The 16,707-nt window shown below is 46.3% G+C and overlaps 1 protein-coding gene across 2 annotated transcripts in view; it reads left to right on the top strand.

Annotated features, from left to right (window-relative positions):
- Positions 1–16,707, top strand: part of PLPP3 (phospholipid phosphatase 3) — a 90,942-nt gene that overhangs the window by 62,429 nt on the left and 11,806 nt on the right. Inside the window, exons 3-5 of one of the 2 annotated variants that reach the window (XM_020904128.2) lie at positions 220–500; positions 901–958; positions 12,236–12,412. In XM_020904128.2, the coding sequence (XP_020759787.1) occupies positions 220–500; positions 901–958; positions 12,236–12,412 (516 nt within the window). The remainder of the gene's footprint in view (positions 1–219; positions 501–900; positions 959–12,235; positions 12,413–16,707) is intronic. The other variant, XM_070468115.1, reaches the window with a different exon arrangement.

Here is a 16,707-nt window from a genome sequence, read left to right on the forward strand (position 1 = left end):
AGGAAAAAATGACTGTGTTAGTACTGTATTAGTACTTCAGTCTTTTCTCCCATGCACATTGGTGCCTTATATACTTCTTGAATAGAAAATTGGGATTTTTCTAGATTATAACCTATAGCTATGTCCTGAATATCTTCTTATGTCACTGACTATCCTTGCAGCCTCACTTTTGTTAATAGGTCCTGATGCTGCCTCACTTCCCTATCCGTTGTCTTTCAGATCATCACAGGGGAATTCTACCGCATCTATTACCTGAAGGAGAAGTCCCGCTCGACGATTCAGAATCCCTACGTGGCAGCCCTCTACAAGCAGGTGGGCTGCTTCCTCTTTGGCTGTGCCATCAGCCAGTCCTTCACAGACATTGCCAAGGTCTCCATAGGGCGCCTGCGTCCTCACTTCTTGAACGTCTGCAACCCTGATTTCAGTCAAATCAACTGCTCTGTGGGCTATATTCAAAACTACAAATGCAGAGGCGAAGACAGCAAAGTCCAGGAAGCCAGGTGAGATCCCACCTCCCATGGCATGAGGTTCACGCCTTTGCTGCAGGCAGTTCAGGGAGTACTTACTTAGTACCAAGCTCAGTGCTGGGGCCCTGGTTTAGATGGATGAATAAGGCAATGCCCCTGTTCTTAAGGAACTCACAGTCAAATAACTGATAGATCGTAAAAGCAATTACAATGGAGCTTTGGTAAGTCCATTCATTCATTTGTTTTTTCTTTCGTTTACTTGTTCACTCATGGGTGCTTGCTACGTCACAGGCAAGGTGTCCAAAGCACCACACAGATGCAGGGATGAACAGGTTCTCCTCTCAGGGCCACAGTCCCGGGAGGGAGGCAGACCAAGCAGCGTGCGGTGGGGATGTGAGTACGGCCCTGACACAGCCATCTTTTGCTCTTGCAGGAAGTCCTTCTTCTCCGGCCACGCCTCCTTCTCCATGTACACTATGCTGTATCTGGTGGTAAGTACTTTGTCTCTGATTCCAGTGAAGTCCAACCCCCGCTTAAATCTCGTCTGTACACAGAGCCCTCATGGTGGTTAGAGCCAGACTTCACCGAGGAATCTTTGAAAAAGAGGTTGGCTAGAAGAATTAGCTTCTATTCTGAGCCCTGCCATTGCGTTAGCAGAAGTCATTTCCCATTTTTTAAATAAAAATAATATTTACCATGGCTGCTTGGTAAAGATTGAGCACCCATTTTGGAATGATTAAGTGATAAAGACACTTGTATAACATTCTGTGGTAACAAGCACCATTTTCTGAAAATCCATTAACTCAGTTGATCCTTCCAGGAACTTTGTTATAAGTAATATTATCTCTACTGTGGGAAAGGGTTACTAAGTAAGGCTCAGACAATTCAAGCAAAGTGCCAAAATTCACATAGACACCAGAACTATCATTCAAATCCATGCCTTCTGATCAAATTCCTCATAATGTTCTCCATGCCGCATCCTCCTCCATTGTCTTCTGATGGATAGGCTTTAAATGTCATTATCTGTCTACAGAGTGATTTTGAGTTTTGCAGAATCCTTCTGCATCCATGAGCATAGGTGACCTCATGATAACACAATGAACTAGGAAATCCTTAGCCCCAGTGCTCAGATCTAGAGACCAAGGCCCACAGAGGATCACAGTGTGTTGGAGGGCCTTCAACTAGTGGTGGAGCCATGGTCTGAGGCCCCATGTTGGCCTTGCCATGGCCATGCTTCCTGGAAATGCTGGGGCGGTTGGTGCAGGTGAAGCACCATACTCCCCTCCGGCTGCCACACAGATAGACAGCTGCTGGTCTGTTTCTGTTTGTCAGTTAAATATGGTCCCCCTGCCTTTCCTCTCCCTTTGAATGAGGTCCCTATGCCAAGGCACTTCCTGCTTTTGGCTGCTTTGATGGAGTTTAGAGCAAAAAGGCGCTGAGAGGTCAGACATAGCTCAGAGGAGCATAAAGTTGTTTGGAAAAAGAGCGTTTTGCTTTCGTATTTAAAAAACATAATTAAGAGTTGGGAAAAACAGCAGAGAGGTTTTTTTGTTTTGTTTCTTTCCCCCAGTCCTTTCCAAGTCTGGAGGCCTCCGGGCTTCCCGTTACTTAGGATACAGAGCTACAAGGTGGGCCCCAACCTCTAAAAATATTAAACATGGATTTTTAAGTCATGGATAGCACTTCCCACCATACTTTATTTTTCTGTTGTTTCTGTTTTTGCTTTGCTCTGAGAAAGGACAGTTTAACAATGATATTTCATTTCCTGCTCCATTTGTATTTTACCCAGGTCTGGAAACAATTTTACAAAATATAATTTCACTGTTTTGTAAAGTAAAAGTGCTGATAGGTTTCTGGTGCATTCTATGTGCCAGGCACTGTGTCGTGCTCATGCTATGACTTTGAGATTCTCTCAGTAGCCCAATGAGATGTGTTTTGATTACACTATTTTCAGTTTCAGACACAGAAACAAACAAATCTGAATATAAGAGGCAGGAAAGGTATTTGAAGGCTGGTCTTCATGACCCGAGCCTCGTTGTATGTTCTTTTCACGGTGCTGTGTGATAAAAAAAATCAAACAAACCTCTGGAGGATAAACTTACAGATACAAGCTCCAACGCTAATTCCAATGTCACTCGAAGGCGACCTGCTTTTCTTCAGATCTGCTCTGATGGTTGAGATGTCGCCTTACCCCCACCACCCATCACCTCCTGGCAGCTATGATTATAGCGAGAGCTCTCTGCGAGGGTGTTAGGTAAAGCATAGATCGTGACTGAGTGTTTATTTACATCTTTAAGGGAGGAAAAAACTACAGTGACTTTATATTCCAAGAAGGAAGGATGAAAGGAAAGAAAGAGGAAGAAAGAAAAGAACCTCCTTAATCCTTCGTCTCTGCAGCATATTTTTATACACTCTTTGGAGCGCCTGCACACACACATTCACAATTCACAGGCACCCACATATACAATGTGCAAACTCAGGGCTCTCTTTTTAGCTCTAAGATTATCTTGTCTTAAAATAACCTCTGAAGGTAAGGGCTGAGAAGTAGGGAGGACAGTGTCTTTCACCATGGCTCCTTTTTATGTGATGTTACACAGAAATCTCAACCCTTTGAAAGTCCAATTTGCAAAGCTTTCAAAGGAAGTTCGAAGAACACTCTTGTCGCCTGCCTGGGGAAGTAGAAGATACCGCAGTCCATCAGAGAAGCTCCTCCTGCAGCTTTTTTGTTGAGCTGCAGGAAGTGCCTGAGTTGGACACTTGAGATTCTGGCAGCCCCCAGAGCCCTGTGGGATTTTGTTCAGGCAACCTGGGCTCCACAGCTTCCTTGGAGCCGTGGGAATACTCCCATTTGGACTGGCTGGGTATGGCATTGACAGTGTTCGCCTTTAGAGTCAGACAGACCTGGGAGATTCTGGCCGTGCCAATTACTAGCCGTGGAACTGTGAGTTGGTTTCTTAGGTTTTGAACCTCAGTGTATTCTTCTGTCAAGTGGAGACAGTCGTGTCTGTTTTTGGAAGCTGGTGCCACTTTTCTTCTCTAGGCTCTGCTTTCCCCAGCTGTCAAATGTCAGAGTGGAATTAGATGGTGTCTACCATCTAATTGATTTCTCAATGTGGTTGTTTTTAAAAGAAGTTTGGATTAGGTGTTGAAAGGGAAGATGGGAACCAGGCAGAGACAATTTTGTCCTGATTTCCATGGAGTTCAGAAAGCGGCGGACCAGAACACCAGCCGCGCCTTTGCCAGGCTGCCTTCTAGAGCCTCCCATGGCGTTGGAGGGCGCTCCATATTAGGTTTTGATTTGTAAAATGGATAGCTTGGAAAAACCATAGCTCCAAACACCAAATTATCTCTGGGCACAGAAGCTTAAGGATGAGGTTAAGGCTTGTCGGAGATTAATGCAGATACAAATCAGAGAAATCCCACAGCATATATAAACCTAAATGGTGCTCCCTACCCTTGAGCCCTGGTCTAAACTCCAGAGGATCACATCTGGATTCGCCCTGGACCTCCATGGTCAGGGATTGAGGATGACCTGGCTGCCTGGATAAAATGCCAACACAGTTGGGGGAGGGCAGGGGGGCACCAATTCGCATAGCATATTTGTAGTTACCTCTGTTGTACCAGGCACGCTGCTGCCTTCTGGGGCTACTAGATTAATCAGCCCTGGGCCCTGCCCTCAAGGAACTCACCTATACTTTCACCGTTCATCATTCAGCACCAGTTTAGTGAGGAACTGCTTCCCAGGTAGAGCTAGTGGTAAAGAACCAGCCTGCCAATTCAGGAGACATAAGAGATGTGGGTTTGATCCCTCGGTCAGGAAGGTTCCCTAGAGGAGGAAATGGCAACCCACTCCAGTATTCTTACCTGGAGAATCCAACAGTCAGAGGAGCCTGGTTGGGCTATAGTCCATGGGGTCACAAAGAATTGGACATGACTGAAGCAACTAAGGACACACACACATGCATGCCCCATGCTAGAGGTGGGAATGTCATGATGGGCAGGGCATGGTCATGGCCCTCACGGAGTTCAGTCTAGAGGAGCAGATGGACAATGACGATAGGCTGGTCCATGGTGCTGGAGGGACAGGGGTATATGTATAGGTTATTATGGAAACTCAGAATTGTGACACCCTCGCTAAATTGCAAAGGGGGGTGGAAGCCAAAGAGGGTGTCCTGTAGGGTAATCTCTTGATGGTGGGAGGCTGGAAGGACATGAGTACGGTGGTATGGGGTCTGCACATGTTCAGTCGAGCATGGCTTTGATGGCTGATAGGAAGCAGACCATGGAGGGTACACTGAGAGTTGAAAAGACCCAGGGAGCATCAGCCCTAGCTCCTCCTCCTGTTGCTCAGATCAGGCAGCAGCAAGTTTGAGTGAGGCCTTGCCTGGACTGCTGAGTTCCTCTCCCAGGAATCTGCACCTTGCCCCTCCACTTTCTTGGGACACTGTGTCAGAGAAGCCTTTCCTGGCTGCCCCATCTTATGCTCCCAAGCTTCCTTTGCAGCCTTATCTGCCCCCCCCCCACCCCCCCACCCCAGTTTCTCATCATCTGATATAGCCTTTGTGTATCTCCACTAGATATCTTACAAGCTTCGTGGAGTAGAGGTTTTTGTCTCTTGATTTATTGCAGTCTCTCACTTCCCCACTGTCTGACAGTTAAGAATGCAATGAATGCTTAATGAATGAATGAATGGATGGACCCAAGTAGTGTCTGACAGTTAAGTATGCAGTGAATGTTAGATGAATGGATGGATGGATGAATCCTGTATCTTCTGACACTTCCAGGCCATGCTGCTTTCCGTTCCAATCAAAATTTTGTTCACCTCCTCATCACTGACTTATAGATCCTGAAGGGCCCATGTGACGTAGGGAAGGCCTTTGCTGCCTCTGAAGTATTTACCTTTGGGCTCTTCACTGTGGTGCCCATGAGAATTGTTCCCTGTGTCAGAGGGTTTGTCGGGTTCCACGGAAACAGGGAAGTGGCCATGTTCTCCATCCTGTGGTTGTTAGTCATTGAGGTTTTGTTCAGCATGTTTAGAATCCCAGGACAGTGGGGTCTGGTATGTCCACGAGACATGCCCACAGATCCTGGGAGTGTCTGGTTTAACCCCTGCCAGGAACAAGGTTGTTGTTTCCACCGGGGAATAAAGAAACCACTGGACCAGATGTTTTTCCTCTTCTTCCTCTCTGCTTCATCCATCCATCCAGCCTTTTCTGAGTACATGTTCTGTGCCAACACCTGGGAACACCAAGAGAGCTCATGTTTTGTGAGGAAAGCTTGAAAAGTCAATAGTTGCAAAGCAGCAGGCTGAGTTCTCTGATTGGGGTGGACTGAGGGTTTGGAGGTCAGAGGAAAGGGCTCTGAGGCGCGCTGAGTCAGTTCACAGGCTCTGTTGAATTTAAGATCAGGTCAGAGGCTCCTGTACCCTCACCCTTACAGAAGCTGTGAGAATTTTCAGACATGTGCACTTAAAAGGTGTGACAGGTGAATTAGAGGAGCCTGGAGTTCTGAATGTCCCATTCAGGTTGTCCTTTAGTCCGTGACACCTGTGTAGTCCCCTCAGATTGCTTCTCCAGAGACAGAAATCCAATACAAAAGACCAACACTTGGCTCGCAGAGCACTCATTCCCAAAGGAAAGCCAGGTGGTTCTGTGGTTAGAGCACCTAAAAGAGGCAGTTCTTACTCAGTGTCAGTCATGATCCACTGTTACCTTGAGCGGGTGGCATGGCCTTTTTGGGCCTTGATCTCTTCAACTGTAAAATGAGTACAATGGTGTCTGCTTATCAGGATGGTTGTAACGATTGTAGGGAATGTAATTTAAGGCCCCTTGCTCAGGGTCTAAATGCTGAGCAAACTGGTGGTTTCTTTTTCTCCCCCCGAGAGTGACAGAAAGCAAGACCTCTTTCCTTCTCAAGGAGGAGAAAAGTCAACTAAAAACTCGTCTTTGTCCTGAATGGAGTCGAGTAACTTCTCAGTTCTGTGCCGTGTAGGCTCACCAGCTCTGTGAACGAGAGTCAAGTATGAGCTCTGGAGGAGATGGGAGAAGGGAGAAAGTTTCTCCCTGTGAATGTCAGCGATCTAGACAGACTTCCAGGAAGAGAGTGGGCAGGGACAGAGGAAGGACAAAAGCCTCCTTCTCACTCTTAGCAGAGAGCTCCCAAGAGCGATGGAAATGAAGCCAGAGGACAGTACAGACCTGTTTCACCCGTATGCAAATCATGTAATGAAGCACAAATGACTTAGCAAGAACCAGTGAGACTCACCCAGGTCTGACTTGCTGGTTCAGCCCCGAGCCAGCTTGAACTCAGCCAGACTTTTCTAAGGAGGTTTTGTTGGAATTCCACAGGACCACAGTTTTGAAGCTTGAACCAGAAAGAAGAGAGCTGTTTTTGGAGTGAGTTCTGTGTGCTGGGGACTTTGCTGTACCTTGGGGTTGGGGGCAGACATATGCTTTTCTACCGTAGTTTCCATATCTACAATCAGCAGTTTTATTTTAGCAATTGGAAGAACAATCTTAGCCCCAGGAAAGGACGGAAAGATTATATTCTTTTGTGTGTGTGTGAAGGAATTTGTTTTATTTGTGTCTGTGTCTTTCACAGAGTTTTGGACAGAATTGATGCTTAGAACATTTTTTTAAATGAAAAAAATCTCTCTATGTTACATATGGGAAAGCAGAAATTCAGAGAAGCGGAGTGCTTTGTCCAGGTCAGACAGCTGGTATGTAGCAAAAAAAAAAAAAAAGGATTCAAATCCGGTTGTTCTATTTGCAAGTTAGGCACTTTCTGTGGCATCGCGCTGATGCCCAGGAAGTGGGTTCTCTGAGCCCAGAGGCCTTAACACCGGTGGGGAAATAAAGACAGAGAGCTCAGGACCTTGGGGTTGCTGACCCCCAGAAGAGGTCAGGCTGATTTAGGCTTTCTGGTTTTGTCCAGTTCTGCTCACCTCTTTCTAAACCACCCTTTTCAGGGGGCCTGGGACTTCGCTGAGGCCCCTGCAGGAGTTTTGATTCTTGGAAAGGTTCTGTGCTCTTTGGCCCATAACAGGACATTACATCCTTGTGGCTGGTATGTTTGAATCCGTCTCCTGGATAAGGGCTACCTGCCTCTATGGAGTATGGAGCCTCCTGTCCCACATTGCATTCCCAGGTGGAATTTCCAAGGGAGCAGGGCGCTCCAGAATGTACTCACGGATTCCGAGAGGGCCTGAGCCTCTGGCCCTGGGGTGAGTGGCTCGTGTGAACTGGGCTTTGAACTGACAAACTCCAATCTGTTTAGCACTTAGATTGGGGTGGGGTAGAGGGTGTTATCAGATTCTTAAGTCAACCTCAAAGCCTGCAGCCCTCAGCTGCCTTCTCATTTCTGAAGTAGTCACTGGGCTAAAGGTCATTGCACAATCTTTTTCTTCAGTGATTCACTTATTTTGGTGAAATCAGCTACAGTCATTTGAGTCATTCTCATCTATCAAGGCGAATGGGTGGTGTTGATTTCTAAAGAGTGGCTTCAGTCCCTGTCTTCTGCCAGGCAGGGTCCTGTGATGTCTCATTTGATGCTGGCAATCCTGAGAGGAAGATCCTGCCCTTCCTGTTTCACAGAGAAGGAGACTGAGCCTTAGCGAAGTTAGTAAGGGCCTGAAATAGGGGCCTGTTTGGATGCTAAGTCATGTCTGACTCTTTTGTGACCCTGTGGACTGTAGCCCGCCAGGCTCCTTTGTCCTTTGCATTTCTTAGACAAGAAAACTGGAGTGAGTTGCCATTTCCTTCTCCAGGAATCAGGGTAATCTCACCCCAGAATTCACTTGGTTACTCCTGTGCCCCAGCTGCAGACACCAGGCTTGATCCTGAGATCTCGAGACATTTCTCAATAAAAGTACTAGTTACCAGTGGATGTAGGGGAGCAAGCTTCCATCTGCCCACTAATTCCATGTCTGTGTGTGTGTGTGTGTGTGTGTGTGTGTATGCTTAGTCATGTCTGACTCTTTGCTATCCCATGGACTGTAGCCCACCAGGTTCCTCTGTTCATGGAATTTTCCAGGCAATAATACTGGAGTGGGCTGCCATTTCTTTCCCAAGGGGATCTTCCCGACCCAGGGATCCAACCCATGTCTCCTGCATTGACAGGCACATTCTTTACCGACTTCCCCACCTGGGACTGCCTGCCAAAGGGATTCTAGCCCCATGGTGGCCCCCCCTCCTTCCTAAGCACTCCCTTCCTGAAGCTATTCTGACGACATGTCTCTTCCTCCCTCCTCAAGCTCCTCTCACATATTTATTCTTTTCTTGTATTAAGCTCTAGCTTTCAGTATCCAAGTCAGTGGATGGGGAGATGTGTGCCTCATCCAGTTGGGAAACCTGCCCTTCTTCTGCTCCACCTCTGTCTCCAGGGCCGGTGACTTAAAGGCTACATGGAGTCGGGCAGGGGGACTTGGAGGATTTTTAAACAATCATTTCCTGAGGACCTGTAGATTTTTAAGTTGGGAGAAATGAGAAAATCTTGAGGTTATCATGTCCAAATTAAGAAAAATAAAAGTGGCTAGAGAGTGAAATCATCTGTTTCTTTGAGCAGTACGTGGTGCCAGGCATTTATCACCAATCTGTGCTGCAGTCTATGAAGTAGTTGTTACATTTATTTTACATGGGAGAAAAGTGAGGCTCAGTGAGGTTTATCTGATGAAAACCTATGCCATTTCAGCTACCCTCTTCATCCCTGTTCCTTGCCAAGACTGGCTGGAAGAAGGCTGGACTATGGTGGTCACACTGCGTATGGACTAGTCCTTCTTCCCTGAATTTGCCATTGTCTTAAGGACCAGGTTGAGTTGGGGCTACCAACATCATTCCCATTATCACTCTCAAAACGAAGAGATTCCTTTGACTCATGATTGCAGAATCTGCTGTTTGTTGGGTTATTTCACTAGAAATGAGGGAGTGGCCTTTGACCTGCACATTATTTGGGGGTTGGGGGTGGGTAATGAGTCTCTTACTTAAAAATAATTTGATTTTTTCACCATGGCTAACAGTAATATTTCCCAGTTGGGATTCAATAGGTAGATACTCTATAAAAATAATAAGTCTTATAAGTGATAAAAATAAGGATTAAGTGTTTATCAACCTTTTTTTAAAAAATACCTTTGGAATGTTCCATGAAGTCTGGTTTGGGAAAGAAAGACTGACCTAAATAGAGGCCACATTCCTTTGACAGGCAACCCCCTTCTTGAATTGCCCCTCTTGCCTCTGTAGCCCTGTGTCTCACACTCTGCCACCCCCACACCTCCACTGATCACATATATACTTTTCTGTTATTACTGAACTTCCAGAAGTTCTTTTCAGCTCTGACTGTTGGCTTCTAAGCCATTGAGCTGCCTGGGATACACACTTCTCAATACATCCCCTTATCTCCTAGCAAGTACTTATGTATCTTTAGGATTCAAATCAAGTATGCATACCCCTTAGTAACTGGTTACTAAGACCCTGGTTCCCCAGCTTCTTTCATAGTTTCTATAAAATCCATAAGTGCACTTAAACCTGTTTTCATATATTCATCTATATTTCAGTTCAGTTCAGTTCAGTCACTCAGTCGTGTCCGACTCTTTGTGACCCCATGAATCACAGCATGCCAGGCCTCCCTGTCCATCACCAACCCCCGGAGTCTACCCAAACCCATGTCCATCGAGTCGGTGATGCCATCCAGCCATCTCATCCTCTGTTGTCCCCTCTCCTCCTGCCCCCGACCCCTCCCAGCATCAGGGTCTTTTCCAATGAGTCAACTCTTCGCATGAGGTGGCCAAAGTATTGGAGTTTCAGCTTCAACATCAGTCCTTCCAATGAACACCCAGGACTGATCTCCTCTAGGATGGACTGGTTGGATCTTCTTGCAGTCCAAGGGACTCTCAAGAGTCTTCTCCAATACCACAGTTCAAAAGCATCAATTCTTCAGCGCTCAGCTTTCTTCACTGTCCAGCTCTCACATCCATACATGACTACTGGAAAACCCATAGCCTTGACTATATGGACATCTATATTTAATATATTTCATATATTGCCCCTCGTAGGGGAGGAATGATAACTTCTCATTTTTGTGTGCTTAGCACTTAGCATAGTGCCTGGCTTATGTATTGATCTATTTGTGTGTGTGCGTGTGTGTTTATTTATTTGACCTTTTAGGTTAATTTTATAATAATTTTTTAAAGTTTTTTCTCTAAACCTTTTTAGGATGTTCCTAAGGAATCTGATTAAATTTACATATTATCTTTTGAGTTTATAAGTTGAGTGTTCTTAAAAATAAAAAATTCTGTCTATTCAAATTGTCCTCCATGTCCTTTGTTTCATCCTGGCTCTATGCAGTTCTTGGTGAGTTAATTTCTGCTTATATCACCATCTGGGCTATTACGATGATTTTACCTCTTCTTTTAAATTACTTTTTATTTTTTTAATTAGCATACAATTGCTTTACTTCTTTTTGATATTTAATGGGGTATTTTTAATATTTGAAAAATGACTGGTTTTTATCACTTGTTTAGTGGCCAACAACATCAGTGCATTGTCCTTTAAAATTTTTTATCTGTTGTTCTTAGATTTCCCCAAAATATATTTATGTAGTTTCATAATGATTATAAAGTTGCCTGCTGTTTTCCAGGTCTGGGTTTTTTGAAGTTGTCTTCCAAGTAGTTGAGGAGTCAGTGTTAGGCATTCTTTCTACATGGGCAAGAATGATTCTGGAATCTTCCACTCTTCTGTCTCTCAGGCTTGCTGCTGGCTTGCCTTTCCTGACCACCCAGAGGAAGGTGTCCATTTGTCTCAGGAAGGGCAGAGTCACCCCCTTGCTGCTGCCCCAGGTCTATCTTTAGGCCGCCCCACCCCTCCACTCTCTTCCCCTTTCTCTGGTCTCCCAGCCCCTTGCTTTGATTTGTGTCGGAAGTTCCCCTTCGTCCTCTTGCCTCTTCCCCTTCATTTCCCAAGTTCCCACAGGAACCTGAGAAGTAGGTTGTGCCCAGAGGTTAGAACGGAAACTGCAGCAAGATAACTTCAAGGGACAATACCCAGTTGACGTCATTGCAACTTCTTTGCTTCGGCCAGAGTGGCTTTTTTCCTTCCATTTTCCTTCAGGTTACTTTTCTACCCCACCCAGTCCAGTCTCTGTCAACCTCTGTTTGAAAGATCTCTTGCATTGTCTGGTTGGTTTATATGTTTCCTCATGTTGTGATGCAAAATCCATAGTTCCAGGTGGTGACTTAGAAATTTGTTCTTTGTTAGAGTTGCTTTCATTTGAATCAGAAGCATTGCTTTGTGACTGTCATAATAACCTCCCCTGATCAGCATGCATGAGTTTCCATGATGCTTCTGAGAGGTGGGAAGTGAAGGAATTGTGTAGCCATAATCTCTAGGAAAATACACACATGCATTGAATGAGTTGTCACTGAAAATAAAAAAGAAACCGTTATGAACCCTGGTTAGTATTCTTTAATTGGTTTCAATCAAAAAATGAGAAAAGGAAACTCCCATTTATGGAATGTCAGGCAGCGTGCTAAGGCCACTATCTTGAATTTTTTGCTTCAATTCTCTCTAGCTTAGCTTCCAAGAAAAGCTCCATTTTTCCTAGTTTTTAGTAGAGGAACTAAGGCTTAAGTTAAAACAAACAAAAAAATGGCCTTGAGGTCAAGTCAGTTTGAATGCTCTTTCTTGCGGATGATTCCATGCATGGGAATTGACCTGGGATTAGAATGCAGGTGAGCAGCCAGTCACTCGGTGTCTGTTGTTTCTGTCTCCTCCCTCTAGCTGTACCTGCAGGCCCGCTTCACCTGGCGAGGGGCCCGCCTGCTCCGACCCCTTCTGCAGTTCACCCTGATCATGATGGCCTTTTACACAGGACTGTCCCGCGTGTCTGACCACAAGCACCATCCTGGCGATGTCCTGGCGGGATTTGCCCAAGGAGCCCTGGTGGCCTGCTGCATAGTAAGTAGCCTCTGGTCCTCAGCACATGAGCAGAGTCATGAACAACTTGCTCATTAAATGTTTTTGGTTCACTGACCAGAGCCGGGGCACTCTCAATCCTCTTCTCTGCCTGGTGTCCCGGGAGCCACCCTGCCCCAGGACCTCTTCAATGAACTGAGGATAATTCCTGTTTCTTTCCAACCTGGAAGTTTCATTTTATTTTTAAATTTTTATTGAGTTATAATTTATCTACCATACAATTCACTTGCTCTACTTGCATAATTCAGTGATTTTTGGTATATTTACAGAGTTGTGTAACTATTGCCACAGGCGTCTGATTTTTTCCCCACAAGGCATGTGGGACCTTATCTCCTCAACATAAGGGGGATTTTATGCCCCCTACATCAGAAACACGGAGTCTTAACCTGTGGACTTCCAGGGAAGTCCCTATGGAAGTTTTAATCCAGCAGACTCTATAAATCCTCTTCTCCAGAAGGGTAAGGCTCATAGTCGCAATCGCAAGGTATCTTAGATAGTATCCTACTCACTTAACTCTATTCATGAGGGCATTTAGGGTTCAGGAGGGGAAGAAACTTGTCCCAAGTCACATGTCAAGAGTCTGTGACTCATCTGTTGTTCACATGCTGCTTTGGTGATGACTTACTATTCAGAGATACTTCCCAGTGTCTTGAAAACTTATACCCTTCCTACTGTGACCTTGGGCTTCCCTTGGAGCTCAGTAAAGAATCTGCCTGCAATGCAGGAGACCTGGGTTTGATTCCTGGGTTGGGAAGATCCCCTGGAGAAGGAAATGGCAACACATTCCAGTATTCTTGCCTGGGGAATCCCATGAAGAGAGGAGCCTGGCAGACTACAGTCCATGGGGTCTCAAGAGTTGGACATGACTTAGTGACTAAACCAGCACCACCACCGTGACCTTTACTGGACTTAGTCAGACCCTTGACTAGGTGTTGGCTGGGTGAGAGACAACTTGGCGAAGGCTCAGCCCTCTCCTAACCTGGGGGCTTTGTACATCAAACCGTAGAGCTTCTTGGAGAATGGTCTTGAATGCATCACATTCTGATTTGCCCCAAATGGCAGGGTTACCGCTTCACATACCTCCTCCCTGACTCCTGGTGAGGGTGGGGTGAGGTATTCTACCACTGAGCCTCTGTTTCTTCAGATCTCTCTGCTTTTCTTGCCTGCAACGAGTTGTTTTATTTAAGAGTCAAAAAGAGAAACTTAAAAAAAAAATCTGTACAACATTAAATTTTGTGCTGGAACCTTTGAGGGGCTTATTCAGCCAACATGACTGAGCACCTCCTCTGACACCATGCTTTCCTGTTCTGTCCTAAGGGGTACTTACCCCGGTCCAGCAGTAGTTCTAGAACAGAGTACTGGCTGGGTGTTCAAGAACTACACGCGCAGGTCATGTTGTTAGTTTTAGCCCTTGTTCATTCCCGGTGAGAATCATGAGGTACAGATATCTAGACTAGCCCCTGGTCCTTTCCTGGGTACTCAGGCTGGCTGACGCCTGGTATCTCCCTGCACTAGCCACCTTGTCTTCTGTATTCATCACTCTGTGTTGAAACTGTGGACATGTTTCTCCCTTTAGACTATTCCTCCTGGACAGGAACCCTAGTCAATATATGTTATTCCCCCTATGTCACCAACACCTCTCAGGGATGCTAGGTCAGACTAAGTGAATGGGTGTGTAATCAACAAAGCTAGGATCCGTGAGTTGATCCACTTTTTCTTGAGAACATTGTTTTGAAGGCAGGGGGATGGATAAGGCACAGTCCTTGCTTTCAAGGCAATCCCAGTTCAGTTGCTCATAGCTGAGCCAGGCTCAGGAACTACAGTAGAATGAGGGGCCATCATGAAGACTGACCAGGGCACTTTAGCAGGCGTGCAAGGTGAGAAGCGGGGCACGGAGTTAGGGCAACCAGAGTGGGCACTACGGAGAAAGTCGCATCTGAGCTGCCAGCCAGCCTTGGCCTGGAAACCCTAGCCTAGGGACTGGCTGTTTTGCGGGCTTTATTCTTTACTTTCTTAAGTATTTTTTTTTCAGTCAAGGCCAGAAGGGAGAGAAATTGGGAGAGCACAGCGTTAATGAGAGCAGCTGTCACCGGGCAGCTTGTTCCCTGCAGCCTGGCCCTTTAATGTGAAGTGACAGCGGGGGATGGGTGTTTGCACGACAGGGTGACCCTCTGCTGACCATGCTGTCTGGGCGTCACTCTAGGCAGGAGCTCGGCCCACGGGGGCCTGCTGTGGTGTTTCCTTTTTGGCGCCACTGCCCTAATTAAAATCTCCTGCACCCCCAATTAAAAAATTGGAAAGATCGGGGGTGGGGGTCCTTGAGAGCCTTCCTGTCTTTTATAGAGCACGTTGTACTACGTACAATGGGACAAAGTGTATGGGAGGACCAGGGTTTATTTTCGAGAAGGGAAATGAGGGGTCTGACTTTTATCCTGTTTGGCTCTGGCAGGCTGGAGCACTGGATAGGAATTTGGTCCGAGTGTTTGTCAAGCACCTACTCTGTGTTGGCTCTGTTCTAGATTCTTTACTCGTCGGCTCCTTTTAAGGCACATGAAGCCACTGGAGACTATAGCCATTTTACAGATGAGGTAACTGAGACTCAGAGGGATGACTCAGGTCATCCAAGATAAGAGCTCCTGGGATGCTCAAAGCTGTGCCCTCTGGGCTTGGCAAGGAGGCGTGGTCACCTGAGCCAAAGTATCCAGCATACACAGCTGCTTCCAGAGCAGAATTTGAGGGTGTCAGGGGCCTTCCCAAACCTTTAGGCTGCTCCAGTTGCTGCTTTGGGTTTGCTAGCCTGTTTTACAGTGTAAAGATAGCTTAGGAAAGGGTTGTAAGCATTTTTCCCTGTCCCACTTAGCTCTGAACACACAAGGGTAAGGACTCAATATTTATCATTCTTCTCCCAGCACCTGACTCCCAGCTTAGTCCTCAGGAGCCCATGGTCCCAACTGGCTCAGGATTCCAGCACCGAGTGAGCCATTTCATGTAAGCTACTCAGAGCCCAGAGCAAGGTGTGGGGTCAGCCGAGGAGCTTGAGAATGCCCAACTGGGGGAAAAGAAGGCAGTGCGTCATTTTCCATCATAAGAAGTATGAGGAAGACAGAAACAAAACTCAGGACGCCAGGATGAGCTGGAGATGGGTCTGGGGAACTAAGAAGAGGGGACAGGAAGGTGGATGAAAGGCGTCTGCCTTTTAGGTTTTGTCGCACCTCTTATCAGGTGCTTTCTTGGAGTTGTACTAGGTAGCTTGCAGCCTAGGCAGGAGTCTGTGGCCTCTGCCCTGCTGTGTCTCATAGCAGAACTTGGTCCCAAGAAACAAGGCTGCCCAGGCACATCCCAGGCAAAACCATATTCTCTTCTCACCCATGAATGTGGCTGATATGAGTGAATCTTGACACAGGGCATCACCTGAGACTGGTTAGGAGGACCAAGAAGAGGCAACCCAATAAGGTACAAGGCCACTTCACAGGGGGCCAAGGAATGTATAAGCCATTTCCCACTCTTAGCAATAATCTCCTGAACCAAGCTTCAATGCACCCCCAGCGACAATGGCATCACATTTGCTAACATGCATGGAAAGCTCATGCGCAGCTACTATGTTAAGCACTTTACACTGATCATCTCCAGTGCCCGGAAAAAACCCTACACCCTTCACTATCCTCACTAAAGAGATGAGGAAACGGACAAGGAAGGATGAAGTAACACAGAGAAAGGGTAGAAAGTAGTGGGTCGACTCTAGGTGGTTCAGCAGGGCCAGCTCTGAAGATCCCAGCCTCGTGTAAGGCCTCATCTCCCACTCCTCTCACACCCCCTCCCCTCCAGGCACAGCACTTGAAACAGATTTTTCAGCACCCTGAGCTCCTGTCTTAGACAGCTGTCCCCTTTTGGTGGAGCACAGTTTCAGTTTCACTCCATCGCTGATGAAACCTGTGTTACTTTCCCATGTCGCTGCTCTAACAAATTGTCACAAACTTAGTAGCTTAGAACAGCACAGATTAATTTTCTTAAGAGTTCTTGAGTTCTGAGTTCCACAGTGCATCTCACTGGGCTAAAATCGACATGTTTCAGAGCTGCATTCCTTCTGGAAGATCTGGGGAGAGTCTCAAATATCAATGATTGCTTGACATTTCCAGCTTCCAGAGGCTGCCTGCATTCTTTGGTTTGTGGTCACTTCCTCCATCTTCATAACCAGCAGTGTAGCATCTTCATCTCTCCTTCAGACTCTCTGGCCTCTGATCTCATCAGCACATCTTCTGTGTTTCTGAGTCTTCTGC

Source organism: Odocoileus virginianus, chromosome 5 (assembly GCF_023699985.2).
Source record: "Odocoileus virginianus isolate 20LAN1187 ecotype Illinois chromosome 5, Ovbor_1.2, whole genome shotgun sequence".
Lineage (NCBI taxonomy): Eukaryota > Metazoa > Chordata > Mammalia > Artiodactyla > Cervidae > Odocoileus > Odocoileus virginianus.